This window comes from Melanostigma gelatinosum, assembly GCF_949748355.1.
Source record: "Melanostigma gelatinosum genome assembly, chromosome: 14".
In the NCBI taxonomy this organism is placed as follows: domain Eukaryota; kingdom Metazoa; phylum Chordata; class Actinopteri; order Perciformes; family Zoarcidae; genus Melanostigma; species Melanostigma gelatinosum.
In genome coordinates this window covers 12,440,049-12,467,905 of record NC_136647.1, presented here as the reverse complement: position 1 = coordinate 12,467,905, position 27,857 = coordinate 12,440,049, and the positions used below count along the sequence as shown (strand labels likewise).

Here is a 27,857-nt window from a genome sequence, read left to right as displayed (position 1 = left end):
CGGAACAAGTCAAGTCTATTTGGGTCCTCTCCCCATGTTTGTGGGAAAAATATTAAATAAAAAGTAGCTTACTTTGAAATAAATATAACATATAGCTGCAACCTAATATCTTAAAATGAGTGAAGATAAAAAATAGTTTCGTTTGAAGTGACTATAATTACATACAGACATATCAGCGAAGGTGATGTAGTCAGCGCGTCGTCGGGTGTGCCTTTTGCTGCCTTCAGTGTATGTCGGAGATTCATGATCATCAAACCATAACAATGTACGGCTTCGACGAAGTAGCGATCATAGCAAAAATGTGCAATATTAGTTATAATTTGGATTTATCTGCAAACATATGATGTGCAGAATATTCTTCCCAAAAATATCAAAAACAATCAAACAAGCTTTGAGAAATGTGCACGCGTTTCCATAACTTTTAAAAACAGTGACTTGTATGCATCAGCTGCAGGAGTTTGGTTTAATATTCAGCCCTTTATCTACCAGCCATTGCCATTAAGGAAACGAACTGCAATATATATGTTTTACCCTGATCATTTGCACAATTACTTGTAATCAGTGCTCTTAAAAGTAAACGGGGAGTTTGAAGATTTCTTAAAAAGCGTATTGTCCGAGCTTGGACTGGTTCATAAACGCATCACGAGAACACGTGTTGGAGCCTTCTAGAAACCGACCCTCCTTTCGAGAGCGTCTGAGCCCTAACAGTGCGGACTCTCCACCAGCGTTACTTTTTACCTTTATTTCGCTGGTTGAGCTGCTTCGCCATGTCTGCCATAAAATCTCTGAACCCTAAAGCAGAGGTGGCCCGGGCCCAGGCCGCCTTGGCGGTTAACATCAGTGCCGCCCGGGGGCTCCAGGATGTGCTGAAAAGTAACCTGGGACCGAAGGGGACCATGAAAATGTGAGTGCTCAGCAGCCCTTTGTGCAGGACGCGTGCTAAGCTAACACTGCTAAGTAACGTTAGCTGCGATTCACCGGCAACGTGTGGCTGTCTGCGTACGTAACGTTATCGCTATAGTTATTCTGCACATTTATCAGGGATTTATTTTGGAAATCAACCCTCGTGTACAAGTTTGTCCGCCTGCGCCACAAAGTATTAAGTTATATCACAATTTGAGCCAGTTTAGGCCTCCACTGGCGTAGTTCCCCAGCGCACGTTGTCGTGCGCAGTCATCGCCAGGATGCCTTTTGACAACCACCGAGCTAACGTTAGCATGTTTGTATCAATCCGTTATCTGATTACGATAACGGGAAAATACAAAGTGTCTGTTACCGTAGCTTTACCGTCAACTACATTATTTGGATTGATGATCGAATGAATGACTCGAGCACTAGTAACTCAGTTACGTTAATTATTGAGGATTAACGCTGTTTCGCAAAGTTTAGTCCGATAACACCAGCTAACGGCTACTGCATCTTTGTCTGTTAACTTGGTAAATGGACCCTGGACGTGGTTATGTCTGAATTAAAACTTGTGTTGACTAACTGTTGACCAGCAGGCCGTGTGTTGTAGTGAACCAGCTTTCATTAAAGCTTCTCTGTTTGGATCCGCAGGCTGGTGTCTGGTGCAGGAGACATTAAGCTGACCAAAGATGGAAACGTCTTGTTGCACGAGATGGTAAGGAAGTGATCTGTAAACTGACTTCTTCTGTGGTGTCCATTTATTGTGCTTCATTCTTTACAGTTGGAGCGACCACACCCCTAATTTATGTGGGATCCATTTACTTAGACACTGAAAACCCCATTTATTTGTCCGTGTATGAATTAAGCAACGTACGTCATTTGAGAACATTCATTGTTTGAGGGATTTGTCTTTTTTTTTTAAATAAATATAAAGAGTTTTTGTAGCGAAAGTTTATATTTGAGTAAATGAATAAGTCATTAAAAGTAGAATGTTGCTTCCTAATTTGGGCACATAACTAATTTATGCCTATTGATGAAATATAAAGTAAATACTAAGTCTACAAATGTCTAACACAATGAACATGCTTACATTTTAAATGTGTTTGCCATGCATTTCCAAGACATCTGCAGTCACCTCAAGGGCTCTGTGAACATGTGGTTGTCAATAATCAGTCATGAAAGTAATCGTTAGTTGCAGCCTTGAGGACTTTCTATTCTATTTTTCACCACGCAGCAAATTCAGCACCCGACAGCATCCCTCATCGCGAAGGTTGCCACGGCGCAGGATGACATAACGGGAGACGGCACCACATCGAATGTCCTCATCATCGGTGAGCTGCTGAAGCAGGCGGACCTCTACGTGTCAGAGGTAAACTGAGATAAATACACAGTGAACTATTTCTTAGAAAATTAAGAGAAAGGCGTGTCGTTTTACAGCTCCACAGTCACATGCCTGTCTGGTTATCCAACAAGAAAGTAAGGCAAGGCAAGTTTATTTGTATAGCACATTTCAACAACAAGGTAATTCAAAGTGCATCACATAAAACCATTAAAAGCATCAAAACACAAGGCAAAAGAAAAGGAGATTTCAAAAACAATTTCAAAAACAGTGTAAGAAATAAAATGCAGTAGTAAAATGCAGAAATGCAGGAAATTGATTAATATATGAATTGAATGTGGTCCAATTAAAGGCAGCAGCAAACAGAAAGGTCTTCAATCTTGATTTAAATGAGCTGAGGGTCTCAGCAGACCTGCAGCTTTCTGGGACTTTGTTCCAGATATGTGGAGCAGAAAAACTGAACGCTGCTTCTCCATGTTTAGTTCTGACTCTGGGAACAGAAAGTAGACCGGTCCCAGACGACCTGAGGGGTCGGGATGGTTCATAAGGTAGCAGCAGATCAGAGATGTATTTTGGCCCTAAACCATTCAGTGCTTTGTAAACCAACAGCAAGATTTTAAAGTAAATTCTTTGTTGGACAGGAAGCCAGTGCAAAGACATCAGAACTGGTCTTAGTGAGGACTCGAGCTGCAGCGTTCTGAATCAGCTGCAGCTTTCTGGCAGACTTTTTACAGAGACCTGTAAACACACCGTTACAGTAGTCCAGTCTGCTGAAGATAAATGCGTGGACAAATTTTTCCAAATCCTGTTGAGACATAAGTCCTCTAATCCTTGATATATTCTTCAGGTGATAGTAGGCTGATTTTGTAATTGTCTTGATATGGCTGTTCAGGTTGAGGTCTGAATCTATAACTACACCTAGATTTCTGGCTTGGTTTGTGGGTTTTAACATCAGTGACTGAAGCTGAGCGGTGATTTTCAATTGTTCGTCCTTGGTACCAAAACAATTACTTCTGTTTTATCTTTGTTTAATTGAAGAAAATTCTGGCACATCCAGTTGTTGATTTGTTCAATGCAGTTACCCAGCCCTTTTATGGGATTATAGTCCCCTGGTGACATAGTTATGTAGATTTGTGTGTCGTCTGCATAATTATGATAACACACTTTGTTGTAAAGTAGAGGAAACACTTCTTTTTTTTTTTACCCAAAGTGGCATAATGAGTCTCTTCAGAATGTATTTTAATGTCCAGTATTTGGCTATATTTTCCTTCCATAATGCTCGTTGAGCATTTGTGCACAGAGAACACCCAGGGATGCTAGCGTAGCTCCCCCTGTTCCATTGTATCTGTGCTACAGTAACTCTGATCTGTACCTCTGCATTAGGAGAGTCCCTTCCTCCCCTACATGTATTCAGCGGATCAGAATAAACTTAATATTGCTTAAACTGACACAAATACACAGTGAATTATTTCTTGAGAAAGGCATGTCATTTTAAAGCTCTACAGTCACAGGCCTGGATATGTTTTCCTTCCATAACTCCCTTTTGGTTTCGTGCTGCAGGGTCTTCATCCCAGAATCGTTGTCGAGGGCTTTGAGGCAGCGAAAGAGAAAGCCTTGGCTGTTCTGGAGGAGTTGAAGGTCACTCGGGAAATGGACAGAGAGACCCTCATCCACGTAGCACGCACCTCCCTCAGAACCAAGGTCTACGCAGAGCTGGCAGACCTGCTCACTGAGGTGAGTGCAAAAAATGCACCAAAAATGATTGTTTTCTTCGTTATTGATAATCTTGGTTGACAAGTTTTATCCTTTTGGCGGTAAACTGTCAAATAATGACAAAATTGTTTGTCTGCAGGCTGTAGTTGATGCTGTGCTGGCCATCACTAAACCCAATGAGCCCATTGACCTGTACATGGTGGAAATTATGGAGATGAAGCATAAGACCGACTGCGATACACAGTGAGTTTTAATAAAAATCTGAAGACTCTGCTCTCTCACCCCTTTGCCAATGGCGGTGCAGGAGTGTATCAGGGTCCCAAACGTCTAAAGAATGTTGGGTTTCTTTCTTTCTCAGGCTGATCAGAGGTTTGGTGTTGGACCACGGTGCCCGACACCCAGACATGAAGAAGAGGGTGGAGGACGCCTACGTGCTGACCTGCAACATCTCTTTGGAGTATGAAAAGACGGAGGTCAACTCTGGCTTCTTCTACAAGAGTGCTGAGGAGAGGGAGAAGCTCGTGGCTGCGGAAAGGAAGTTCATCGAAGACCGCGTGCAGAAGATCATCAGCTTCAAGAACAAAGTGTGTCCCAACGGGGAGAAGGGCTTCGTCGTCATTAACCAGAAGGTATGCTCGACGAGGATTCATGCAGTATTGGCATTTTAACTGCGGCTCAACTTTTCCTTACTCGTAGCGCTTCTACTCTTACTTGGTTTAAGTAACTGCATCTCCCGAAAGGGGGGAGTGATATTTGAATCACAGCAGCTAATATTGGTAGCGAGAGCCACAAGCCTGCAGACTCCGAAGTGTCTGTAAAGTGTGTGTAAGCGTAGCTAACAAACATGACACGATAAATGACCGAAAAACACAGGAAAGATTTACCCTGAGCTGAAATGAAAACAAACTCCAGATTATGTTCCTTCACTGAATCGATGCAAAATCGTTCACGTCCGCATCGCGATGCACCATTGTTCACCAGACTACAGGTCAATTCACAAATGATTCAGGACTTAGAATTTCTATATGGACACTTAGTATTCTGTGATTTGCAACACGTCAGTGAAAATAAATGTCTAATCAATCCTAAGTGCACAGAGAACACTCAGGGATGCTAGCGTAGCTCCCCCTGGTCTCTTGTATCTGTGCTACAGTAACTCTGATCTGTACCTCTGCATTAGGAGAGTCCCTTCCTCCCCTACATGTATTCAGCGGATCAGAATAAACTTAATATTGCTTAGACTGACATAAATACACAACGAATTATTTCTTGATAAATGGAAATGTAATGTTTCTTTCTGTTGTGTAGGGTATTGACCCATTCTCCCTGGATACCCTAGCCAAGGAGGGCATCGTAGCCCTGCGCCGGGCAAAGAGGAGGAATATGGAGAGGTGAGAAAGAAACATATTTTAATTGTTACAAATGTATAAGTGGCCTTTTCTGTACAATGGATTGTAGTTGCTCTGTTTTTGGGGGCTAGCACCTGTTTAACACTAAAATCTACTATATTTACAAGAAAGACTAGATCAAGAGTTAGGCAAATCGGGTTCAAGATGTATAATCTAACAGGTATTATATATAATGTGTAAAAATAAGCATTCATGTAAAATAACATCACTCAACACCAGCTTACTAGAAACTTAATATGTCCGTAAGGTAGCTATAGCTGTGCTGTTATACTTGATTACAACTCTGTCAGCGATTTCCTGTTATTGAGACTGCTGCTGTCTTCAGAGCGCACCGTGATCCCACCACAGCACTCCTGCTTCTTTAGCAGTCGTACTTTGTTTAGCCACAAGGGAGCGCCCTGCAGCACAGACGTGGGACCATCAGTACAATCCGTCATTTGCTTCTGTATCTTGTTTGTTGTTATCGGAGAGATACTAGAAATTGTAGAGGTCTGGAATGTTAGGCGAGTCTGTTGCGTTTACTATATTGTGAGATGTGACATCTCACCCTGCTGGGCCCATTTAGCAAATTCTGAATTTCTTAATTGTGAAACTCGAAGTATAAATGAAATGTTAAACTCATGTGCTGTCCACAGTTGCGTGATGTTTTTCCTTCATAAATCATAGAACGGAGTTATTCATACAGTTTGTTTTTCCCTCGGCAGGCTCACCCTCGCTTGCGGTGGCATTGCCATGAATTCAATTGATGACCTCACACCTGATTGCTTGGGATACGCTGGGTTGATTTTTGAACACACACTGGTGAGTATTTGTGTTTTTTCTGTGTGCATTCTTTGTTTTATGTAACTTCAGTATTTTTTTTTAACCTGGACACTATTTCCCAGATTTTTAAAATTGGTCCCGTATGAGCGAGAAAGCTGCAGACGGTTATGTAACGAGTCACATGACACAATAGCAAAACCAGTCCACATTAGTCACTTGGATGCATAAAGTGGGCCCCTCCCATGTTTGCAGGGAGAGGAGAAGTTCACGTTCATCGAGAAGTGTGGGAACCCTCGCTCAGTTACCCTGCTGGTGAAGGGACCCAACAAACACACCCTGACACAGATCAAAGACGCCGTGAGGGATGGTTTACGGGCAGTCAAGAACGCCATAGAAGATGGTAAGACACCATGGAACCTCTGTGTGTTTGTGTTATATGACTTAGTTTTATGGGAATATCATTTATTGTATCAAAAGTGATCAGTTATGCTGTTTTGCCGCCAGAGTGCAGCTCATATTTTGATGTCCAATGTTCCTCAAATGTCCAATTTAAATCAAATAGATGGTTTGCAATAGTCTTGAGTTGATCCTCTTATCTGATTGAATACATATTGTGGTTTATCACACATTAACTGTTAAGTTTTAACATTTTTACACTTGCAGTTTTTGAAAAGAAAAGAAGCTGTTTTCTGAAAGTTACTTCTGTCCCTCGTCAGTGGGTTTTGTTTTCCTGTCAAAGGTGACCGTAAAGCCCTTTAGACATTTGTTATCCAAATGTTAACCAAATTCATTATCAGAGTTTATGAAGTTCCCCAAACGGTCACTCTAGCTCAGGTAATTTCTCTTCATTCTTATCTTGTTTTTCATAAAATGAACACCTGAACTTGTGGTCAGTGTATCTGTTAGTGTGAAATGCAGTTGGTGTTGTTTGCACAGCGAACACCCGGGGATGCTAGCATGGCTCTCCCTGGCCTTTCATGTCTGTGCGACAGTGACTCTGGTCTTTTCCTCTGCATTGGGAGCGTTTCAGTCTCTCCTACATGTATTAGCTGATCAGAACAAACTCCCCCGTCATTTCAAATGCGTTGTTCTTGCCTTCTTGAGCAAAGGCAATTTGACGTGCGTTTTCTGAGCGTCTTCTTTTCGTCTCTTCAGGATGTGTTGTGTCTGGTGCGGGTGCGTTCGAGGTGGCTGTGGCCGACGCTCTGGTGAAACACAAGCCCAACGTGAAAGGCAGAGCCCAGCTGGGAGTCCAAGCATTTGCAGATGCTCTTCTCATCATCCCCAAGGTGACTGTTTTTACTTAATCTCCAGGCTTTCCGTGTTTCTCTGTGATGTAGAAATCCCTTCTGCATAATGCTGCCTATAATATCTCTGGTCCTCTTACCAAAGTTATACTAGACAGAAAAAAATGGTAAACAAGATTCATTGCTCGTTAACGTTCATACTGTACCAACCTCTGTTGATTTTAACTCTGCATCTTCCTCGGTAGGTTCTGGCCCAGAACTCTGGCTACGACCAAATGGAGACCCTGCTGAAGCTGCAGACGGAGTACAAAGAAAGTGGTCAGCTAGTGGGAGTGGACCTCAGCACAGGTCAGAACCACAACACACTGTCATTAGAAGATTGTGCCACGCAATAGATATCAAGCCCTCCACAATACATGCATACGTGCTTGTTTTGAATTGAATCCCATTGTTCTTCAGGGGAACCCATGGTGGCAGGAGATGCAGGCGTTTGGGATAATTACAGCGTAAAAAAACAGCTTCTCCATTCATGGTGAGAATACACATTTCTAAACGGTGTAAGACTTTTTTAAATATTTAAAATTCTCCTTATGCATTGTCTCCATTAATCTCTTATGTGGCTGTTTATTCCTCTACAGCACGGTCATCGCCAGCAACATCTTGTTGGTGGATGAGATCATGCGAGCTGGGATGTCTTCTCTCAAGGGTTAAAGGTGAACTGAAGAAGTAGCAGCTGTTATCATATTCACAGGGACAGTTGTTTACCTGACGGTTCAGTCAAAGTGGACCTGCTCTAGGAAGCCTGAAGCACCCCAGTCTGACGGACGGCCAGCTGTAAACCCCACAGCATCCATCGCAGCGTCTGTCAGGACCATTGTTATGCTCGTCATGGTTTTTGTTTTTTCATGGATTTGTCAATGCTCTCCTCTGATTGGTTTATTTATGAGATTTTGTTAAACGCACTGGCCTCTAACCCTCAGTTCTGTTTCTACCCATTAAAGATTTTTTTGGCTCTTGAAAGATTTGGTTGTTTGTTCTTGAATAGTAATTGGCTCCATAAAATATAATTGCTGATTTGCGAGACAGAAGCTCGGTGCTCAACCTCAAAAATGTACTTTTCTTTTTTTTTTTTGCTTGTAAGACAAATGTTAAAAACCAAATCCAGACTAAGCTATTGGCGCAGTAACACACAAACAGTGGTGGAGTGTAACTTTTCATAGTTTTTGGTACTTGTACTTTAACCCCATTATAATACAAGCTATATTTACGTCAAATATATATTTTACACAACTAACAATTGCAAAATATGCACTGTTAGAGATTCAACTGTTCGACTGTATATAAGATAATTGGATTTAGCTTTATCTCCACCTGTTACATTAAAGTGCTTCTCACAAGAGTACATTATAAACTTATATTATCTACTACTTGATAACGTTTTTGTTACACGTGCATATTTATCTGTAAACTTCAGTGATGGCATTTGTTGAAACTAAATCTATGCATGATTAACTCATTTTAAGAGTAAAATGATACTTTTTAGTAAAAACACAAAATTTAACCTTTTTTAGATCTTATTTAACTTCACTTTTTAACACGGACATACAGTAGTTTAATGAATGTACAAATCACAAGTACAAATGTATTTATCCAGGGGAGCAATTTTTTTTTCTGGCTCAATGAGTTGCTTTAGTGGTAATATGTCTGGTGGTAGATGATCTTTAATATCTCGGATGCTACAAACACTTTGTTTTATTTCTTTGCGTAACTTTACTGGAGCTTATTATTGATAACATGGATAGTTTCCGTTTTTGTACATACAAATAAATGAACCCTGGTGTGTTGGAGTTTTAAAAAATTCGAGAACGTTTTGTTTTACACGGAACCTTTTTATCGTTGAACACACTTCCGTTGCGACGGTGAAATCTCTCCGACAGAGAAATGTAACCGTTAAGCGAAGTATAAGAAGTTTTTGCAGCTAGTTTAATCTTAAACCTGTATTTAAATATAACGCTATTTAAATACGCTTAATGTAAAATCAACGTCAGCTAAAACCAGCCCGTCAAAAATGAACGTGCAAACGGTTTGCTTGATATCTGCGGTGTTTTTACTGGCAGTGGCGGGTAAGAAATCACCTTTTTTAATTTCTAAACATACAAAAACATGAAATATATCAACAATGATGAAGGCAAGCTTCCTCCTAACAAACAGCAGCAGATGAGATGTCGAACATACCGGGAGGAAAGATGTTAATGGGAACCAGTGCAGCTGATGGGAGAGACGAAGAGGCTCCCACCAAGGAGGTTCAACTGCAGCCCTTTGAAATAGACACATATCCTGTCACCAATGCCCATTTCAGGTAATCAAACTTGAGATCTGATGTATCATATTGGGGTGTTTTTGATAATTAATTAAAAAAATATAACAAAGCCGTTCACTTGGCCTTAATTCACCACAGAGACTTTGTGAGAGCGCAGAAGTACAAAACTGAAGCTGAGACGTTTGGTTGGAGCTTTGTGTTTCAAGACTTTGTGCCAGAAGAGCTGAAGAGCAAAGTCACTCAGAGAATTGAGGTACTGGAGTTTTGAGTTTTGATTTCGAAAAATAAAAGAAATAATCGGAACATAACTGTTGGTCTGATATCAATTGACCATTTAAAAAAATATTTTAAAGGCTAAACAATTACTATATTATTCAAAGGATGAGTAGATCAGTCAATAATGAAAACATAGTCAGTAGTTGGTGCTCTATAAACATTACAATAAACATTCGTCTGACATACTGTAAGTACACTATTTCAATTCTCTTGACAGAATTGATGTGTAGCAATTTACCATTTGTAAGGCCGTCTGGTGAATAACTTGTGACTCTTATTTCCCATCCAGTCAGCTCCGTGGTGGTTGCCCATAGAACGAGTGTTTTGGAGACAGGTGAGGTCGTGAGTGAATCCCTATTTCTGCTGTGGTTTTTTGTGCCTTTCACTCCTTTGACCCTCTACTGTCTAGCCTGCAGGACCCGGTTCAGGCATTCGGGAGCGCCTGAGCTTCCCGGTGGTTCAGGTGAGCTGGAACGATGCTCAGGCCTTCTGCCGGTGGAAGGACAAGAGACTGCCTACTGAGGAGGAGTGGGAGTGGGCTGCGCGTGGGGGGCTGCAAGGTACACAGTTTACACACTGAAGACATAGATGAAATACTGCATGTGTCACCATTATGATACTTTTTCTACTCTTGACTAACATTTATTGAACACAGCTAGAACCGGGCTTTGACTTACATTAACACTTCACCAGTTAAAGATGAAAACACAGGACACTCAATAATCGCGATGTCATTTCATTGTTTGCTCTCCTCTTAAGGCTCTCCTTCCTCTTGTGTTCCAGGTCGGACTTATCCGTGGGGAAACAAGTTCCAGGGCAACAGAACCAACCTGTGGCAGGTCAGCTTACAACAATAATGCATGTTGCAGTAGCATTAGCACATTTGTATTAACTTTGCACCAAAATATTGTGTTGGGTACTATTTGACTCTTTAAATCAGTGAATACCAACAGATATTATAGATATGTTGTCACGCTTTCACATAAAAAGCGTGTGGAAATGTGAAAACACATGCCATGCAACAACTAATAATCTTCGTTTTGTTTTAGGGATCATTTCCGGATGGCGACACTGCAGAGGATGGATACCATGGGGTCTCTCCTGTCACAGCGTTTCCTTCTCAGAACAGTTATGGTAAGTGTCCATCGTGTATTGAAGTTGACAAAAAAACATGCATGATATGAGATTAAAAGTGCTACTTTGAAACAGAGATGACTTTAGTTGAAAGCAACAGACAGAAATAGATGTTTCCAGAAAATGTTGAAACCAAAGAGAGTCCAGGCCTTGTAATATTATGTAGGTGTGCTTCCTAATAGTACAAGAGCAATGTTGATTCCTCATGCAGGACTGTATGACATGATGGGAAACACATGGGAATGGACGTCCACACCCTTTCCAGCAGCACAACCAATGTACGCGCTGCGGGGGGGCTCCTGGATCGACACCGTGGATGGTTCAGCCAATCATAAAGCACGAATCACGACCAGGTGAGTTCTTTAAAAAGAAGAGACGCAACACTTTCAGACTCTTAAGTCCACAGAGCATCAGTACGACAGCGACTGATGGTCTGATTCTGTGTCCTAAAGGATGGGCAACACTCCCGACTCTGCCTCTGACAACCTGGGATTCAGGTGTGCTGCCGGCGATGGACACAAACAAGGGAAGAAAAAAGACAAAACTGAACTTTAACAACTCACAGGAAGTCCCAAAAAATGAAGAGAAGGACAATAATATACATAGGAGCGAAATAACAAACATGGAAAAAAAAAAAATCAAGGGACAGAGTAAGTATCAATGACGAACCAGGAATCTTAATGGATGATGATGATGACAGGAGGAAACTATTTCTCCTGTGGAGAACTTTTTTTTTTATGAATTAAAAGAAAAAACACAAACATACTAATACCTAACATTCAAGAAATAAATACTTTTGCAAAGACGAAAAAGTTATTAAATGTTTTTCATAATGTAGTTCACACCCCTGAACAACAATATCCAGATCATTATACAGGAGTGACTGAAGAGACTTGTTGAATAATCGCTGAGTGTAAGAAGTAGGACACTCTTTCACTGTTATTGCCGGTCTTCCTTCCACACGCTGGGATCTGTCTTTTGTTGAGCGTTTTATGTGACTGGGGAGTAAATCGGTCCGTCTGTTTAGTCACAGCCTCGTATAATCCCGTCTTTGTCTTTTTGTTTACTTTCTCACCATGAATACCCCGCTGAGCGGACCTTTGGACTCATTCTGTTAAACACCAGAGATAAGAAGTTTTGATCTAAACTCCAGTATCAGTAACTGTATAAAGGCCCAGAAGTGATCAGGTATTTCTGATCCGGTCACACAATCCAGAGATATTATGCAAGTGGGGTGAAAAGTGTTTTTAGTAACATTTGTCATTGCCAAATATTTCCACGAGGGAAAATCAGAGTTGACCGTTGTGTTCTTGTAACATGGACAGTTTTGCAATTTTTAAATCGACAAAAATGTAACGTGTACCGGTAGTCAAAAAAAAAAGAAGCAAATTATGCAAAACTACTTTAAATTGGACTTTGTTTTATTTCTTGCAGTCTCCTATAGTAGTCTCATGATGTGAGCTGCTGCATAATACATTAATAGTTTACATGCACAATCTGGATGCTTGCAAAATCATGAATCAGAGTTCAGTCAACAGTGTGACATTATTTCCATGTGTTGAATATAAATCAACCTGTTATGCTACTTTTCTTTTTTAGAATTTGTTGTCTTTTTTAATTTGTTTTCTTGCAGGTATTTGCCTTTTCTGTCTTTTTAACAACTGTTATTTCCCAAAATATTCCTGAAACAACAACAACTCTGGGAATGAGTGGCACTGTCTCACCCCACTGGCAGATTTTAATACATGAGGCTGAATATGAGACTAAATTAAGTTTCACCTGTTTAGAATAAAATGCAAGTGATTGGCGATGACAAAGGATAAAATAGTTTTAATCGGAAGACTCCACCTATCTTATCTAAGCAGTGACCTACTTCCTAGAAAGGAGTGTACAAAGTGTGCAGCACAGTTTGGCACGCTGCTTTAAGGAGACTGAGAAGGAACAAACCGTCAACCACTTCCTGCTGTTGGATAATAATACAAATATAGCTCTACAATTAAATTTGATATGTAACTCGAGTACGTCACTCATGTGGACAGTCAAGTGAAGAACGTGTCAATTTAAAACGTGGCATGACTGAAAAGATGGCAGCACTCTATGTGGCCCTCTGAAACAAGGCCATAAACAGGAAAAAAAATGTAGTTGAAATTAAAATAACTGATTATTTTAGTGTAGTTTTGTTCTTTGGGTGTAACCTTCAAATCAACTCACACCTGAATGAAGCTTTCTCTTGTACCAACACAAAAACACCGTCAAGTAATCGGTTATAAAAGAGGTTTATGTGTCACCGACTTGTCTCTGCTCATGGGTGTGGGTGATTTGTCACCAAAAATCCCCCCTCTTAACTGCAAGGAATGACTACAACTGGTGTTTTCCACAAAGCATTTTAATCTAAAAATAAATTGATGGCTAGGCAAAGGAACAAAATGACTTCTAAGTTACAACACAGAGATTCAACATGGCTTCATTTGACTGTAGATAACTTGTATCTGTTTTTTTCTGGTCTCCATCTCCAGCCCTCTGCTCTGTGTCACACGTTGCCTGATTATAAGATAATTATGAATCAGGTATCATGAGTCAAGCGTGAACAATCTGATCGTCACGAGGGATCAACGGTCCTCCTCCCTTTGTTCCCCCGCAGCTCTGGTATGTTTGAACATCACATGTTTGAACAGCAACTGCGAAGGAGGAAGAAAACAAACACAGGCAGCAGTGACATCACATCATGTCATGTCGCGTCTCTGTGAAGACGCAAGCAAGTCAGGAAAAACGAGTTTGGGGACATTCTGTTCTCACCTTCCCTCCTTATTTGTCTGCCTTGCTCTTCTGTGGTTTTCTATAACCGAACAGTATCTGCAGACGGTTCGACTGACGCAAGCGGATCATGGCAGACGCTCATTCTTTCTCAGCCCTCAACGAGAGGCTGAGACCTCGATCCAGCGCCAGTAAACAGCTCCACTCCTCTCTGAACAGACTGGAGGACAGACAGGTGGCCTCGCTCAGGAGCAAATCGTCATCCAGCCGACCCACAGTTGTGCGAACAGCACCAGAACCGAAAGTCTCCAAAGCCGAACCTGAAGACGACTCTGAGGCGGAAAGTTTGTTCTCTGATGACGACAACCCGATCCTCATCAGTGACATCAATCTCAACGACTTTAGAGGAGTGGACCTGGCTGACGACAACAGAAGCATTTCCTCGTCTGAGGAGAAAGACCAACCAGGTGAGCTGGCCTCGCAGGGGGCAGGTCATTCCTCACAGTCGGTACCTTTGGACGGTGAAGGTGGGAGCCCCCTCCAGATGAACGGGACATTACCAGACTTGCTCAACAGTGGCAAGATGCTCGTCAGACGTCGGACAGTGGGACATGTCTCAGAGACGGTAGGAGGACAGTCTTTATGTGTGTGTTTGAAATGAGGGAGAGTTTGTGAGTGTCCACAAACACTTTTATTTTACACTGGATGACTTTAAATCTAATCTGCAACAAACAGGCTTGTCGAACAACAAAACCTGTTATTCAGGGAGGGGTCGGTCCCATCGGCCAATCAGGAGTATCGGTATGACAAACAGAAAAGCACAGAATTTAAGATGCGTATTTGTTCCCAGAACACCAATAAATCCCGTACTGCAACATAACGTAGTGTGATGAGTGTAGATGAGTTTGACGCTCTGACGTCAAAGAGTGATGAACTTCAGTTTGCAGTGAAGAACTTTTATGATTTTACAGCTGACACGGCTTGATTTGTGGTTGATGGAAACAGCGTTGGTGGGAAATGTTTTGTGCCTCATACTTTGTCAATAACTTTCATGACTGTTACCTTCACGTGTCTTTGAGTGTCTACATGAATGCATTCTTTCGTGCATATTTGCAGTGTTTGCAGGCGCTGAGTAACTGCTCAACTTGTGCGACTGCATTTCTTGTTTGGTTTCACTCAGGACTCTAGATCAGCAGTTTGTTTACATTGTGTAAAAAAAAAAAAAAAAAAGTGTTGACTTGTGAAAATGTCCTGATTATGTATGTATTACTGCTTATTGTTTTTGCAGCTTAAAGAAGTGCGCAGAGAGGTGGCGCTGTCTCGGAAACGGAGTGTCAGGCTGAAGGCGCAGGTGGACAAACTACAGGAGAACAGAGATGGACCGGAATGGAGCCAGCACAGAGAGCGGGTAAGAATACACACACCGTCAGGGCAAAGTGTGTACATCACCTCCGCAGAGCTGTTCTCATGTCTTTCTGTTCCTTTCCATCCCCAGGTCACAGACGAGGTTCTGTCCATTCTGCGGCTGCTGCGCCCCCTTACAGAGTCGAGGTCCAGCCTTGTTCCTAAAACGTCTCGTGGGGAAAACAACCTGGACACTTCCCTGGCCCAGCTGCAGAATGTGGCCCGCGAACTGGCAATCAACCACACCAAACAGGTAAAGGCAACACCCGTTAATCATGTCAACCTCAGTTTGAGTCCATTTTTGTGAGCGTGTTACCCAGAAGAATGTCCGCTTTGCATGTAGACAAGTAGAACTCAAGGAAAGGTGTCAGCTAATTACAACTGACGATATTAACGTGGTACAAGAAGTGGCAAGACTTTTTCACCTGTACAAAAAAAAGAGCCATGAATGCATTTTTGGCAAAACAGCACGGAATTTCTGCCATCAACGAGATAGCCCAGCTATGTGGCCTGACAGGTTTACAAGCAGCGGTATCAGTGATCCCAGTCTTTCTGGTTTTCACTGCAGAGAAAGTCACGAGGCGTGTGACTGACGGTGGGATCGGATCAGAATACTGTTTCAAACTCAGTGAGGTTAGAGACAGAGAATAACGAGAGTCCTGCCCAAACATAACCTGCCTCCCTTTGTCGTTCGTTCGAAAGTTCAACTCTGGAAAAGGAAAAGGAGCAGAGGAGAGCGCTATTCTGCAGCAGGCGTTACGGGACAGAGATGAGGCCATAGAGAAGTGAGTACAAACACGACGCACGCAGTCACCTCCTCTAAAGAACCAATGAATCAAGATTCAAGGAACGAGGGAGCTAGGCGACATGAATCTATTTTGAGGAATGTGTCATTCTTTCTGTTCCGCTGTGCAGGAAGAGAGCGATGGAGACGGAGCTGCTGCGGAGTAAAACAGAGATGATGTTCCTGAACAACCAGCTGCTGGAGGCTGTGCAGAAACGCCTGGAGCTGTCGCTGGAGGTCGAGAACTGGAAGGTAAAAGCTGAGACAAAAACAGTGAATATACTGAACAGGGAAAGATAAATAAATAACTAAATTATTAATGAAATAGTTATATTGCGCGAAATAGAGAAGTCAAACGGAAGTAAGACAGAGTACACACACACACACAATTGATTAAACATGATACTTTCAGGACTGGGACCGTGTTCAGCTATAAAACACACACAATACAAACAACGATTGAAGTCCACACACATTACAGCCCATGCAGTGTGTATGCAGGCGTTACTGCCAGCTGATATCCTGCCAGTGTTGTGTGTTGGCCTCAGCCCTCATCTGGTGAGCGTCTGGCTCCCTGCAGGGTGAAAGTCAGACTACTTTGCAAGGGTTGTTGAGTTCACTGGTGACAGCAGCAGCAGCAGCGTCTGCTTCAGCTGTAACCTCGAAATCCAAACAGATTTCACCTCAACATGCTTTCATAAAGGAAACAAATAATTCGGTTTTTTTGTGTGTCATATTGCACATTTTGCAGAAAGTGTTTACTATTTGGAGCTAAAACACCAAAATGTCAGTATTGCCATTGTTTTTTTATTCATTCTATATCGGTCAATTCCTTCGAACCCTCACCGACTTTCTTTTGATATTGGAATCATCATATTTTTATAATATGTACAACAACACACACTAGAAGTGGAATTAGTCATTTACAAATGTATGGAAAATTGAAAATTATGAATATTAGTCACTATTTTAGAATGAAGATACAAAATAAAAGGCTACACTTGAATTATAAAATGCGTAGACTATGATGTGACAAACTAAGCCCATAAAAAGGTATCTTTATGAAAAATTTGCACACTAAACCCTTCATTTGTGACAAATTCATCCTTTTTTTTTAAATGTATATCTTGTGTTCTGACAGCCTGTTTGTTTCCCTTTGATTCAGGAGGACGTTCAGCGTATCATCCACCAGCAGTTGCTGACTCAGCAGCAGGCAGAGCAGGCTCAGAAGAGGCCCTCCCGCCTGGGCATCCTGAGGAGAAACAAATCACCCATCCAGCGGCCAACAAACTTCCCGGCTGTCGCTGCCACAACCAACCCCAACCAAATCTTCATCCCCAGAGCTGCAACTTTGCCTGCTCAGACTCCCAGCACGCCTCCTCCTCTCCAACGCAACTGGAAGGACAAGCTGAGGAGGACCAAGAACGCTCCTGAAGTAGGCCAGACTGCAGCGCCGCAGGAGTCAGGGGGAAAGGGCGGCGCCGGTATCTTCCAGGTCATATCACTCGATTGAAGCAGAGACGACTTTGCACCGAGTAAAACTACTCATGTCTGGCAATTTAACGTCCCCCTCCAGTCACAAATGTGTTTAGCTTATCATCCACTTGTGCAGAGTTTGACACAAGAAGGCCGTTTTCACATTCATCTGCTGAAGGGAGAAAGTTTCTCTGTGCTCATTTAAAATCCAACACGTGTACGTACATGAATGATTTGTGACATCACAGATAGTAACCAATGGTGGTCCAGTATGCAACTTATATTAAGTGTGGTGCGGAAACACGAAGCCTCCGGTGCACAAACACTGAGAATGGACTTTTCATTGAGTTCGGAGACATCTTGAGTCCAGCAGTTAAACCTCTGAAATTAATAATATTTACATATTCATACGTTCAATGAGGGAGGAGTAGATGTCTTTTTAAGAAGTTTTAACAAGGTAATTGAACCTCTTTGTGGGAGGGGGGGGTCTTCCATATATTCTTGGGAAAACATGCTTTGGATCTTTGACTATTGCAATTTACTCATAAATATAACTGGGATCATAAATGACCCATATACTGGTTTGATACTGTGACAGTTCACTACATCACTTTAGATCTTTCATCGTCTGCACATGTTTTTATTGTTGCATTTAAGAATCAAAAGCAAAACGCAAACTTTGTCGCAGATTTGTCATTTTATTGTATAATATCATTTTGTACATTTTCAATTATATATAATCAACCCACTCCTATATGCTTCTTTGTCATGTTTAAAATGTATATATGCCACTATCTAGAATAAGTGCCCCCATTGTGACAACATGTTGAACAAACTGAGACGTATATAGCACAGCAAAGTCACACCTGATGACAAGAGAAAAGGCATGCTCATAGTGGACCGTTTAAAGCCTTTTAGACTTCTGTACTCGCACCAAACGAACGCAAAACACAAGATCGTTGTAAACATCTAGCGCCGTGAAGGGACACACACCCTCGTCTGTTAAGCTTCCTTGTGAGAAAAGTCACGCAGAACTGGCAACCCAGCTGCCAATCGAAAGTCTGCCAGTCATCATTGAAGAATAAAAGTTTTGTTTCACTTTTCCTATCAAGTCTTACAGAACTGGAAAAAGGAGCTCTTGACAGAAGAGGCACACATTTACAACACCCTGCTTATTCACACAGATGGCAGTTTCACTACAGGACTGTCCTGCGCCAAACAGAGGAAACAGAAATAATATTAACACTGTTTTACGATTAGATAACATACATTGCTGCAGCATTTATTTTTGAGATACCCATATAGCCTCGTCTTTATTCATAAAGATAAGTGAGATACGGATAATAACTCGATACAACATGTTTAATCAAAACACTGCGTGGACAAATACAAAGACATAACTACGTTACTACGGCGTATTGCCAGACAGACGGGAGAATAGTATAGTCGTTTAATAATTAGCATATCCACTTGTGTGACCTGAGATATTCAGGAAACAGATTGTGACAATACTGCATTTGAATGTTTCAGATTGGTTTTCATACATTATGTTGACAGATTATAGATCATGTTGCCATAAAAATATAACAAACGCTACGTGATGACCTCGAGTCATTGACCTGTAAAGCCTCACCTCTGACGCACAGCAGGTACACGGAGGAGAGGACCGTGAGAAATACTTCCAGGTCAAAATATCGAATATACATATCACAATTATCAACACCAAAATAAGTCTCTACAACAAACCGTCCGTACACGCAAGGTCTGCATTACAGCCTCCCTTGCAGAGCTCAAAGCTCCCGACACAACACCAAACTCCCTCGGCCAAAGAAACATCTTTTACTTCGAATAATCTTATCTCAGCTTCTCGTATATACAGTATTCGTTTCATGCCGTCAACACTTTCATATCCAACCCCGTCTTACTGCTGGTCCACCTCAGCCGTCCCGGAATATACTTGGCCTAACGCAACTTTTCCTACTGGCATACGATAAAGAAAGCACTCTGCAAATGAGTTTCTTTGGATTAGTACATCGCCTCCTAAACAGCCCCATCAAATGATATACAGTCTACCTACCGACCAATAAAAACACATCGAAAAACCAGCCAAGCTCGTAGCACTACCTGCAGAAAACAAACGAAATGTTGACCTACGCTACACTGCACTAATAATGTTAAGAGGAGGATTGGCTGCTGTAAAGGGCAAGTTTGGTCCAGTGTTGGCAAATATTAGCATCATCAGTGACTCCACTTGCTCTTGCTGAGGCTGCAGAATACTAACCGTCATTTTTCAGTGAGGGCTCGCTCAGGAGTGCTGAGCATTGATAAAAGTCCTGAGGCGTAGGCGGGAGGCAGCTAGGACTGGAGGAAGGAGCTGATGGAGCTGATGAAATCTAAGGGTTTGTCTGCGTGGATCCAGTGGCTCGCATCCGGGATGTACTGGATGTCAGCGTTAGGGAACAGCCTGTGGATTTCTGGGTAATCGTCGGAGCTGGATGAGGAGTGAAGACACGGGGGGGGGGGGGGAGTCATTAGAATATCAGGCAAAGCGAGGTGGTGAGAGGGCAAAGGAGACGAGAGGAGGATGAACGGGTAACGATGAAACACAGCGGGTGTGTTCACACATTCAGTTGCTGCAGTATAAATACAGATGAAGCGTGAACTAATCATTTCATCAGGGTGTTGACATGGTTCTGGTGATTTGTATCTGGTTAAATTGTACTTTTATTGTCATTATTACATGACTGGCATGATGCAGGTTGTTTCTGCTGAGTTTGTTTTTGAAAAGGGTTGTTCGCGCTCAGCCTCGTTTCCAGAGCAAAGCATGAAAAGCCCATTTAGGAACAAGCACTGGAACTAGGCTGAGGCCATAAACGCTTCAATAGATGGCATTTTAAGTATTCTAAGCTTATGTATCTGTTCCTATAAAAAAAATAATAAGCCATCCGTCTGTGGTGTTTTATACCTGATATAAGCAGAACTGGCTCCACCCAAAAACAATGTGGGTCCGTGATAGACTGTGTTGAAGCTGGGGAAGCTCATGATGTCTTCAAGGTGCGCAGAGATGGCCTCCAGGTTGACCCTCCAGGCATAGTGGCCATTCAGCTCCACCAGATTAGTCAGCAGGAACTGCCGCACTGAGCGCTCCTGAGGGAGGCAAGCACAGTCAATGACTAGACGAAGACATTTCTAGTTTCACAGTTTCACTTTAAAGCAGCTACAACCCAGATGTTTATATTAAAAGGATCTGTATTTAACATTCAGAGCATTAATATAGCAGCAAACAACTATTATCGATATAATGGAGTAATGTCTACCTGAGCAGAAATATATATGTAATATTCTAGACAAACTAGAAGGGGGTGAGCAGAGAAGGAGTCCTGACCTTGACTAAACTGCGCAGCTGATCCTCAGCCATCCGCCTGGCAGTGGAACGTGGGATGTCGCTGGAGATCTTCATCTCCTGCATGGCCTTGATGTAATAGCGGAAGTTGGTGCGTGTGGTGGTCTGGGCTGGACTGACGTCCACTACCACCAGCCTCTCCACTAAACCAGACTGCAAACATACAGCGAGAGAGCGAGAGAGAGAGAGCCAATCAAGACAGTTAGTTGTGGCATGAGGAGCAGAGCAGGATTATTAGGTTCAGAGAGGACAGGGATGTACAGTGAGACAGATCAGGTGACGTCCAGCGAGAGGACTGCAGCGTCGTCGTTAAGTCGTGGCGACATTTCTCTCGGCCGCTAACCTGCGTCAGGGCGGTCGTCATGGCCGTTTTCCCGCCCATGCTGTGGCCGACGAGGACGCACTTCTCGATGTGCAGCTGGGCGAGGAGGTGTTTCAAGTCATCGGTCATCGCTTCGTAGGTCAGCTCCGGGTTGTGAGGGCTGTTGCCATGGTTACGGGCATCTACAGTCAGCACCTAACTGGACAAAGGACAGTTAGGACACTTGGAATGGGGGGGGGGGGGGGGAAGAGCCAACGGAGTGGAAACAAGAACACTTCTATGTCCGCTGGATTGGTTCTTTTGGCTTTGACAGTGGCAGCACCATCAAAGGCTGCATTGTGCACATAAGGTGACGAGTTTCCTCAAGCAAGCCAAAGAGCGGATTATCTCTCAGTATTTGTTACAGCGGTACGGACTGGTGAGGAGTTGTATCAAATGACTGCTTGTGCATTCCCAGGGCTGCTTGTATAAGAGTGCTATTGTCAGGCTGCTGAGAACAAACTCAAACACATTAAGGGGAATTGTTTTTAGTGTAACAACACAGACAGGTGTGATGTCTTCATCGCTGCATTACCTTTCGGCCTGTGCGCTGCACCAAGGACTTCGCTATTGAGTGGAAGTTTGATTTGCTGCCAAAAAGGCCGTGAAGAAACACCAGGGGAGTGCTGTCACCCTTCCCATCGAAGACATCGTAGGTCAGGTTGACTGGGCTGAGGGACAGAAAAACAGTTCGAAAAATCAGGTAGAATCTGGTAAGGTCTGTGGTGAGAACTATGTCAAAACTACAGGAACAGTAATGCATGTAAGGTACACAACTGATGAAACTGCCAGGGAGGGGAAATGCTGATGCTGATATAAAGGGATATTACTCAAAGAGAGGAAAGCAGTGGCAGCATTGCGCAATGATTGCACAGACCTACTGGTTCAACATTAGGTCAACACACGTGTAGAAATACATTGTTGAAATGGTGTTGACTCAACTCTATTAGGGTTGTGACTTTTTTGGATCCTTCGTTAATTTACTCAGTCTGTAAAATGTGACAAAATAGTGGAAAATGCACTTGACATGAACTATTTACATTTGAGCCGACATTGGCCTATTTCTTTGGATGAATTACTTAAAAGATTAATATTCTGTCAACATTTTATTTCCTGTCGTTCATTGAACTGATAAATCAATAATAACTTTAAAGGGCTGTATGGTTTGTGATACCCAAAGGGGTGACGCTGCAGAAATGATACGTTATAAATGTTTGAGTTCACGGGTCTGGGCCAATTCAAGCCCACTTAAATGAAGGATCACATATAGAGTGTGGTTATAGTTCGCATTAATGTACCTCAGCATAGTTTCATCTATCCTGATTGATGACTGATTTAATGCACCACCTGGCGAGCACCAAGTGCCACGCCCGCGATGTTTGTGACCTGAACAGTCGGTGCACGAGGTTTTAACTTCAGTGAGGACTTCCTGCTGTTTAAAGCAGTTAAACCCTGATGCGCCAACGTTTTAGTTTGAGGAGCGCAGTGGGACGAGAGAGGCCGAGTGGACTGGTTGTATTCTGCTTTGAGTGAAAGAACGAGTAGAGAAGTTGAGCCAGATTGTGAAGTGCTTCGGGTCTGTCGTTCAGACAAGTGAGTACATCAACACACTGCTGATCAGAACGCCAACAACTACTTTGTTGCAGCAACGATGTAGTGGAGTGTGCGTGCGTGGCGTGTTAAATGTGCAGCCTCTGCTGAGCTGTAATATGCGTGTCTGTGGCTGCAGCACGTGTGGAGGTGTTGTCTGCTTTGGTGAAGTTTTGTTCTGTTGAAAGAAGTTTCAGGAGCAGTTTTGTCCAAAGCTTGTTTTGATTATTGTCCATAATTTTTGTTTCATTGTCTGAGTTGTCTCTCTTTTCTGATTTTATTATTGTAAAGCTACACTGAAGAAGGCAGTTGTTTATTTATAATACATAATGTACATATTATGTATGCACAGACTGTAGAGATGTTGCTGTTCTTGTCCAACTTGTGTACAAGTCGATATTTAACACAACCTAGTTTGTAGCCTACTCCTTAATTTGGTAGTTTTATAAACACATTTTATACAACCCACTTTAGTACATTTAACACAAGTGTTTTCGCTTGAGTAAAATGTCTTTAAAGGAACAGTACTTCTACCTGAGTATAATATTGTCGTACTTTTTTCACCTCTGCTAATAGATTACATTGCATGACTACAGCTAGCTAAATCTGATGCAGTATTGTACAACAGCCCTGCAATACATCTCACCTTCATACAAATGTGTTTCTAATAGTGTGTCTGACATAGTAGACACACGCAGTCATTGTAGCTAGGCTTACCTAATAAACTGGCAGCTTAGCGTACATGTAGCATAGCGTACTATATACTAAATATGACACAAATCATCGTTTATATATAGCTGCATAATAACCAAATAAAATAAAGCAACAGACAGGGAATCCATAACTAACATCCTCTTTGGTAATATAGCGCAACTGTGAAAGCATCGTGCTAACCGTCTGAATGTAATTTATGTAAACTGTTTAAAGTTAACAGTTACATTAGCTAACAGAGATACAAAGACACGGTGATGAATTTAACGGTGTGCTTTAAAAGACGAACATTGAGCTGCCATGTCCACCAAAGCACCATCACACCACGCCGCAGCTCAGGCGGACAGAGGGCATCAGTTAGCCGGGGAGCTAGCAGGGATACCTGGATGAGCTGGCTGACCGGACCGTGGGAGCCACCGGAGCCCCTCCACACACATCCTGCTGTCCGGGGAACAAACGACACGACGGCCGGAGCCTCAGCAGTCCTCTGTGGATCAGGCGACAGAAAGCACTCATAGCAGCATATGCTCCGTTACCGGGCGATCGACAAACCGCATGTGCGTTTAAAAAAACGGCGAGAATGACAGGACTCTGACTATGCACGGAGCGCCCGGAGGTCGAGAAGAGCGCAGCTGAGGCTGCGTCATGACGTAGCACGCACACGATGACGCTACGCTTGTCTCCCTGAGTTTAGTCTCTCAGGCTGCATTATGAGCATAACACAATTTATATTTCTGCTGCGATGTAGTGTGAATATTTAGTTTGACCCTACCCGGCTGACTATAATCTAAGGGTATGACTCTGTACTCATTTGAATAAACTGCCCGTATAAGCTGATGTGAAGAAAAAGAAAAACGTTTTAATGTTAAATAATAGTTGTTTTTTTACTTCTAGGTTTTTGTTTATTAAAATGAAACCCCCAGTTATGAGGTGAGACATGAGTTGAGATGAATGTAGCCTCTGTCTTATTTTCATAGCCTTATTCATTTGTTAATTTAAAATGACCCTAGACGTGGATCTGAATCTTGGATTTGTTCAATATGGCATGCACTTTGCATTTGGACAATAAAAGAGGAGGAAAAAGCAGCACCAAGAAGCAAAACTATACACATTGCTTTGTTGGGCCACCAGGTGGCGCCAGAGCAGCACGATGTAGGCTACAACCTTCTCTTCCCTAACAAAATGATTTCCTCACTGCACTGAATACAGAGCTGTATCTGTGAGAACAGCTGGCCGTATCGGATCAGGTCTTTCATTGCCTTGTAGACACAAGTCTGTCGATGTTTCCCTCACCAAGCTGCTCTTTCATTTTGGAAAATGCTAAAACACCATGTTATGTTTGGGACTGCTGCTGCATTGTACATGGGTTTACACTGTACATCAGGAGAGTTTACTGATGTGTATTGCATTTTATTACTTTTTGTTGTTGTATTATTTTGTATAGTGCTTATGTGCATGGCTCCTGTCATGTACAGGGACATAAAAACAATCAGACTGTGGGCCCGGAGAGCCTGGCCTCCCTTGCAAACATTCATTGCTATGGGAGAGATGTCTGCTGGGATAAAGCATGCTGTGAGCTGTCACCATAGTGATTGCATGAGACAGAGGCCGGGGGAGCGCACGGTACAAACCCACATGAGAGGGGAGGGGGAATTGGTGGATGAGTTGGCTTTTTTTTCCTTCTTCCTATTCAACATTGTGCCAAAGCTCCAGTTTTCCTTAAACTCAAGGATTAAATACTTCCAGCACCACGTTTCTGATGCGAATAGACTTTTGTCAACAATATCTTGAATCTTAAGTGATTCAATTGTTTGAAATGCTGGCTTTATTTCAAATAATTAAAGCAAATTCTAGTGCTATTGTATTGACAGCCAGTTGGAAAATTGCAACCCAACGGCTGATTTAGTGTTTATCATACAATTAAAAAATATTATGACAAAATGCATGCAATGTATCCATATCCATTTAAAACTACAATAAAAAGTAGATGGATATATGCAGGGAAGGAAGGATGGCAATTGTTTTTCAAAAAATATCTAAGATTCAATAAACATTGATCAAAAACAGAAAAAAAGACAGTTTATGCCTGAATATGAAATGAAATCATTGTCATGCATTGTTTTAAAGTTAGTTGTTCTTCCATTTGACTTGAATATGGTCAGATTGTGCTGACATTTCGCCTCGGCCCTCCATCCCTGAGTACTGTGGTTTTACTTCTTTACTGTGTAATGAAGCTGAGCGTCAGACAGCTAACGTCAGCTCTTCATGCTACACAGAGCACAGCGAAGAAAGCCTTTGTTCTCAACCTGCTCTTTTCCAAGAGCCTGCACATGCACATGCACACACGCATTACTTGCAGGTCAGTGGTGCATTTTTTTTCTAGTTTTTTTTAAACTAAGAAAAAGATCAGGAATGATTTAAACATCTCATATGAATAAAGTAAATGTATTTGCCCAGTTTGGGCATTCATGTCCAATGCTCTTTTCCAAGGGCCTGCACATGCACAAGCACACACACATTACTTGCAGGTCAGTAAATGCGTGTGTGCATGTGCATGTGCAGGCCCTTGGAAAAGAGCATTGGACATGTGAAACCAGCAAATCACTGCTGGTTTACAATGCAAAGGATTTTAACTTCTGCTTCTCTGATACTTCTGCTTTCACTGGTGCACTGTGACATTTCCAGTGACTGTTTCATCTTTAGAAACCTTTGTCCACCGTTAAATGTTTTCATTTAGAATCTAATTGGAAATATTTAGGGGGTTTCAAAAGGGCTTTAATTTTAATTCATTGTATATATATATATATATACTGTATATATGTGTGTGTGTGTATGTGTGTATATATATATATATATATATATATATATATATATATATATATATATATATATATATATATATATATATATATGTATAAATAAGAAAAGTCAGACACTTTCCTGGAAAAGTTCTTTCTCTCACAGAATTTGTTGTCAGATATCAAAACAGAGTCAAGCGGTATTAATTTTTTTATCCGTCTCGTCATATAAATGGTGGTACCAAAATATTTCTGTCCATAGTCATTATTTTAGTCTTTCACAACCGCTCCAATTCATCTGTATTTACAGATAGTTTGAAGACTCAATTGCCCTTTCCCCACTTCCTACTTCCCCACTTCCTGTGCCCTTGCTCGGACCGCACCCATCTTCGACCCCGGCCTTTATTTTGATCTCAACTGCACACCTGAACAAAGGTTTGTGACTGCATCTTACAAATTTGTGATGCTATCTTATTGACATAATCTACTCAAACCATAACTGATTTAATGAGCCATTCGCAGTTTTACTGTACCGGCCGTGTGTACTTAGACTTGCATGGCTTAATCTTTGAGACAAGCATATGCCTCTTCCCGCTACAGTAAATCTACAGGTGCTCTCGGATCACATTTTTCCACGATGACACACAGACAGACTCACAAGGTGATAACAATTCCAACGTCGCTGTCACGGCTGGTAAAAAACTGTTTAAACTCTGATGGCTGTGGTGCCTTTTTTTCTCAGATAAATAAACACATATTCTAAAACATTTGTCATCTGTCGGGGTTCACTTCATGTTCATGTTTTTGGCGCTGGAATATATCTGACATTCATTTAGTTCCCTGGAGGTGGAAACTCTACCTTATGAATGCTTCCATGGACTGACTGAAGCTTTGGTTCTGATGGATCACAGCATGAGCCAACATGTTCATTCCATATTACCAGAGAGACCTGTGTCTTTATTTCTAAATACAAGATTTAGAGCAAATTAATGTTACAAACGTATCCACAAAATAGAGATTATTCTCTGTCACTAAAATGTAATATGTAGTTGACATATAGATGACTGTGTTTTTGCTTATCATCTCATATCTCGCACCTTGTGTGGTAGTACTGCCTCACCACATCTCCTCTGACTCCTTTAAGCTTCGTAATGAATAATAGTATCTCAAGTATAACATCTTTATTGACCCACGCCTGATGAAGTGTTTGCAACAGATTGTATATCTGCTTTGCACAACTTTACAATCCGTCAGTCAGTGAGGTTAAAGAATCAGTGATAACCTGCTTCTACTTTCTAGAGCCTCTATCAGGCACCAGTTGGACTTTGCTGTTGGGTCCTCACCGCGTTTTTCAGAAATCTGCTGTGTTCCTGCTGGAAAGAGAAGTTGACATTCAAATGTTCAATGAACAACATCTATGAACTCTAAGAGAACAATGGCCTTTATTCTAACTCATTTTTCCTGCCCTGT

General features: G+C 42.0%; 4 protein-coding genes across 5 annotated transcripts; 3 read left to right on the top strand and 1 right to left on the bottom strand.

Moving 5' to 3' along the window:
• The first annotated feature begins 673 nt into the window (after positions 1 to 673).
• Positions 674 to 8,396, top strand: cct6a (chaperonin containing TCP1, subunit 6A (zeta 1)). Its single transcript, XM_079283400.1, has 13 exons — positions 674 to 904; positions 1,558 to 1,621; positions 2,141 to 2,275; positions 3,806 to 3,979; positions 4,098 to 4,201; positions 4,317 to 4,587; positions 5,267 to 5,349; positions 6,072 to 6,168; positions 6,382 to 6,529; positions 7,285 to 7,418; positions 7,622 to 7,724; positions 7,836 to 7,908; positions 8,015 to 8,396. Exons 1-13 carry the CDS (start codon positions 768 to 770, stop codon positions 8,085 to 8,087), a joined length of 1,596 nt encoding a protein of 531 aa, XP_079139526.1. The 5' UTR covers positions 674 to 767; the 3' UTR covers positions 8,088 to 8,396.
• Positions 8,397 to 9,299: 903 nt separating this feature from the next.
• On the top strand, positions 9,300 to 11,907 carry sumf2 (sulfatase modifying factor 2). Of its 2 annotated transcripts, none has more exons than XM_079283110.1 (9): positions 9,300 to 9,499; positions 9,591 to 9,735; positions 9,835 to 9,949; positions 10,262 to 10,306; positions 10,382 to 10,532; positions 10,756 to 10,811; positions 11,022 to 11,106; positions 11,318 to 11,459; positions 11,559 to 11,907. In XM_079283110.1, exons 1-9 carry the CDS (start codon positions 9,445 to 9,447, stop codon positions 11,659 to 11,661), a joined length of 897 nt encoding a protein of 298 aa, XP_079139236.1. In that variant the 5' UTR covers positions 9,300 to 9,444; the 3' UTR covers positions 11,662 to 11,907. The 2 variants fall into 2 exon arrangements, with proteins under 2 accessions (XP_079139236.1, XP_079139235.1); XM_079283109.1 differs by having other exon boundaries at positions 9,588 to 9,735.
• Positions 11,908 to 13,990: 2,083 nt separating this feature from the next.
• Positions 13,991 to 18,041, top strand: bicdl2l (bicaudal-D-related protein 2-like; the record flags this gene model as incomplete). Its single annotated transcript, XM_079283347.1, has 6 exons — positions 13,991 to 14,485; positions 15,149 to 15,268; positions 15,356 to 15,517; positions 15,967 to 16,049; positions 16,180 to 16,300; positions 17,214 to 18,041. 6 exons carry the CDS (start codon positions 13,991 to 13,993, stop codon positions 17,559 to 17,561), a joined length of 1,329 nt encoding a protein of 442 aa, XP_079139473.1. The 3' UTR covers positions 17,562 to 18,041.
• A 181-nt stretch (positions 18,042 to 18,222) lies between these two features.
• abhd11 (abhydrolase domain containing 11) lies at positions 18,223 to 24,165 on the bottom strand. Its single transcript, XM_079283803.1, has 6 exons — positions 23,972 to 24,165; positions 21,824 to 21,959; positions 21,271 to 21,444; positions 20,910 to 21,080; positions 20,490 to 20,671; positions 18,223 to 20,015 (listed from the first exon to the last, which is right to left on the bottom strand). The coding sequence occupies exons 1-6, from the start codon at positions 24,103 to 24,105 to the stop codon at positions 19,880 to 19,882; spliced, it is 933 nt and encodes a 310-aa protein (XP_079139929.1). The 5' UTR covers positions 24,106 to 24,165; the 3' UTR covers positions 18,223 to 19,879.
• Positions 24,166 to 27,857: the final 3,692 nt, after the last annotated feature.